A 4,009-nucleotide genomic window follows, 5' to 3' on the forward strand; every position below is an offset into this window, starting at 1 on the left:
ATATTTGAACCAATTGAATAATATTTCAAATCACAAATTCTTATCACTAATGTATGCATATTTTTTTACTTACGTGATTCGCACCTTTTTATATTAATAATATATAAAACGTAAGCTGTAATTATCATTTTAATTTTATAATTAAAAATCACAGGAACATTTTACATTTTCTTATTTTCATATTCATTTCTGGACTTTAAATTTTGCTATTTAAAAATTTAATTCGAACTACTGTTCTTCCAAAATAAAGCCCTTTCAGTCGCAAACTACTTCTCTAAGTATACGAATTCAGACAATTTAAACAATATATCACCATTTCTGATTCAAAGGGCAATCAAATCTATTAGCGGCGAAGTTGAATGTTGTAAAAAATTATTAGCGGCCAAATTTTAATCAAAACCAAAAACGGCTCACAAGCTAACAAACTGACGACGCTAACAGCGCTTTCAAATACAATCGTTGAAATTAAGACACAAGACACTTAATTATTCAAAAGGAGTAATATATTGCAACGAAGTACGATCAATACCCGAGAGTGAAATCCTCGAAGAACTGAAACACAAAAACGTATGCGAAGTGAAAAATATTCTTAAAAAAGTGAATAATGACCTTATTGAAACAGGGTTAATTATATTAACATTTGCTATAACAACTTTACCAACAAAAATACATATCGGCTATATAAAATCAACAGTTCGCCCATATATCCCCCCACCTATGCGATGCAAAAATTGTTTTAAATTCAATCACGTCGCTAAATTCTGCAAAAGTTCAAAGTCCTACCATAACTGTGCAAGCAATTAGAATATTAACGACGAAAACAATGAGAAATGTAATAATCCTACGAAATGCGGCAATTGTGATGCGAACGTGCTGAAATATACTAATCACACCACTCTCGACAAAAAATGTCCCATATTTATACGCGAGAAAGAAATACAAACAATTAAGTTCACCTCGCAAGTCGGCAACAAAACTGGGCTCGAATCATCACATTCGCGAACGTACCACTCGTCGCTGAGAAATGCATATTTCGGAGTATGGCGTACGTGAACGTACCTTCTAATTGTAGTTTCGTATCATGACAATTGTGAACGAGTGCTGAACGTACTCGATTGATCGTACTGTCATTCGAACACCGACAGCCGCTCGTAAACCACCAAATTAAAGCAAAGATGTAAGTAAATTGTAAAAATATATAATTAAATATGGTTTTTATAATAAATTTATTATAGGACGAATTTTAATAAACTCAACCCCACCCAAAAAGATCTGATGGCGGAGTATATGGCCAACAACCCCGGCTTGGCAAAAAACCAACTGCCGAATACCGCCCAAGGCAGATATACGACAGGTAGACTGTGGGAGGAGCTGGCAACGAAATTGAATGCTATTGGGCCCCCAGTTAAAGATGCCAAGATGTGGAGGAAGGTGTGTATATAAATGATACACAATATTTTGAAAACTTATTATTATTCTTGATTTTTATAGGTTTTTGCTGATCAGAAGTATCAGGCAAAAAAAAAAGCTTTCTTTCAACAAGGCTTCTAAACAGCGGACTGGTGGAGGACCTTTTACCGAAAAGGTGATTACTGCCAGTGAGGAGATACTAATCGAAGCAGCTGGACTTGAGGCTTGTGTAGAGGGAATCCAAAATGTTCCAGCGTTTGGAAGTTCCCCAAGTGCGCGAACACCACACAACATCAGTGGCAGTGAATGCAATGAGGAGGAGGCAAACTCTTGTCACAGCTCCTTACCAGGCTCATCAATGTACACTCCTGTCTGCACCAAAACTCCGCGAAGCAGAACACCGGGGGAAAAGAGGGGAAGTGACGAGAAGCTGGCGTTGCTAAAAGTAAATTTTAAATCTATGCATGAATTCCAAAGGAGTTTGGACTCGACAGACTGGTGCTAGCGCAAGAGAGAATGCTGGCCATAAAAGAGGAGAAACATCGCATCCAGCAAACAACGCGCGAGATTGACCTTGAAATTAAAAGACTACGCGACAGCTTAGGGAAATAAGTACCTGTTATTTTATATTTTAGTTTTAAGTATTCATTGGAGATTTTTTTTATTTTATAAGGTTTTGGATTTTATGTGATTTACTTTTGTATTCTTTAGTATTTAAGTATTTACGACTGACGAACATTTTTATGTGATAAATAAAGTATGTGATAAAAATAAATAAAAAATTAATTTGCATATCTTTTTATTTCACTTTAAGTATAGTACAAAGGCATATGTATGTGTACATATATTTTTAATTTCGATAAAAATTTAGTAAGGAATATCTTATTTAATCTCTTATTGTTTGGCCTATTGTAGTGAGATGATTTGCTTCACCGGCGGCGATTTCAAGTGAATGGTCAGAGTCATAATTCTGAGGATTGTAGTTAATTTTAAATTTAATGCAGACGTTGTGTAATGCAGCACATACGTTCGCAAATCTTGCCACTTTTGTAGGATGGTATCGTCCTCTCTTGCCAAATTCTCCAGCGCCCTTTTAAAATTTCAATGCTTCTTTTAATAATGCATCTTGCCTTGAATATCATTGAAAATTGATTCACTTGAACCATTCAAAGCGTTTCTATAAGGGGTTATGCACCATGGTTCAAGGGGGTAGCCAGAATCCCCTGTTACAAAGTAAAAAAATCGGTGGAATACACGTTGCGAAGATTTGAAGGATTGGGAACACACCTAAAAGCCGTGAGTTATCCTGCATATTGTCCTGAAATCGTTCTTCCAAAACTCTTCTCTGGTCTGAATGTTTCCAAATGAAGGAGTCGTGAGCTGCACCACCGTATTGGCAATTGATTGCCAAAATTTTGTAGGTGTGGTCACATACCTAGTAAAAAGATTGTAACAAATATCACATTTATTCAAGCAATACATTGTAATAGCTACTTACTACCATTGCGTTGATGCTTTGATAGCCTTTCCTATTGAAGTACATGTGCTCGTTTGCTGTAGGTTTTTGAAAGCCGATGTGAGTGCCATCAACGCACCCTATAACTAAAAATTTACTATAATTAGTAAAAATATAATTTAAGTTGTCTTTATTTACCTCCAGGTATTTTGTACTGCTCCACAAACCACTCCTTGCAGCTAAGTGAATCTTCTGGCGCAAATCGTATTAACTGTGGGCACAACTTCCTTTCCATTTCTTTCAGGACGTGGGATGTTAACTTCGAAACAGTGCTCTGGCCCATACCGATCAAATAGTCGCTGCCAACACTGTGCTGGTACCCACCGCTAGCCAAAAGTGAAAGTGTAGCTGCCAATTGTAGCACTGGAGGCACCGCTTTGGTGTCTGATTTTGTTAAATTTATTTCCTGTAGAAAAAATTCGAAGGCCTCTTTGGTCAGACGGAATCGTTTAAGGAACCTGCAACCGTAACTGAGCTAGAATAATTAACTAATATATTTACATACTTACGCTGTGTTTGGGAGTGCCAAAGGATTGCTTTTTTCTCTAAGCTGCCTCCGCACTATTTTTTCTTCTCCATCACTTTCACTGGAACTCACATATAAAAAAAAAGTCGGATCCATGGTTATATTTTATTTGTTATATTTGCATTTTATTTGCAATTTTATAGTTCTTCGGCAGTTTTGACAATTCCACATCTACTGTGACCTAAAAATACGATCCAAAGCAATGTGGAACTCGAAAACTATTGTGAGTTGAAAATAAACTACGACCCGTCTGCATTCGTTTGTTTCAATGCGATTCAGCTTATACGATTGACGTGTTGCGTAATTTTCTTTCGTATGGTTGTTGATCGGTGCACGAATGTTATGACTCGAGCCTTGCATGAGCTATATACAAAGAACGACATCCACACAACAACTATACATTTGCAGAAGTTACCAGTCAACATACGAATACATCTAAACAAAAAACACTCAACTCACAATCAGAACATCCAAGCTCACCACACTTTAATCACCCACTCGCAGAACAGCCAACAAAACCACCAACAAAGCCAACTACACCAACTGCCACTTCTCTC

General features: G+C 36.8%; 1 protein-coding gene across 1 annotated transcript; it reads right to left on the reverse strand.

The window, feature by feature from the left end:
• Nucleotides 1-2,241: 2,241 nt before the first annotated feature.
• On the reverse strand, nt 2,242-3,707 carry LOC128861206 (putative nuclease HARBI1). Its single transcript, XM_054099165.1, has 5 exons — nt 3,436-3,707; nt 3,065-3,384; nt 2,909-3,012; nt 2,698-2,845; nt 2,242-2,633 (listed from the first exon to the last, which is right to left on the reverse strand). Exons 1-5 carry the CDS (start codon nt 3,546-3,548, stop codon nt 2,524-2,526), a joined length of 795 nt encoding a protein of 264 aa, XP_053955140.1. The 5' UTR covers nt 3,549-3,707; the 3' UTR covers nt 2,242-2,523.
• Between the last annotated feature and the right edge of the window lie 302 nt (nt 3,708-4,009).

This window comes from Anastrepha ludens, chromosome 4 (genome assembly GCF_028408465.1).
Source record: "Anastrepha ludens isolate Willacy chromosome 4, idAnaLude1.1, whole genome shotgun sequence".
NCBI lineage: Eukaryota > Metazoa > Arthropoda > Insecta > Diptera > Tephritidae > Anastrepha > Anastrepha ludens.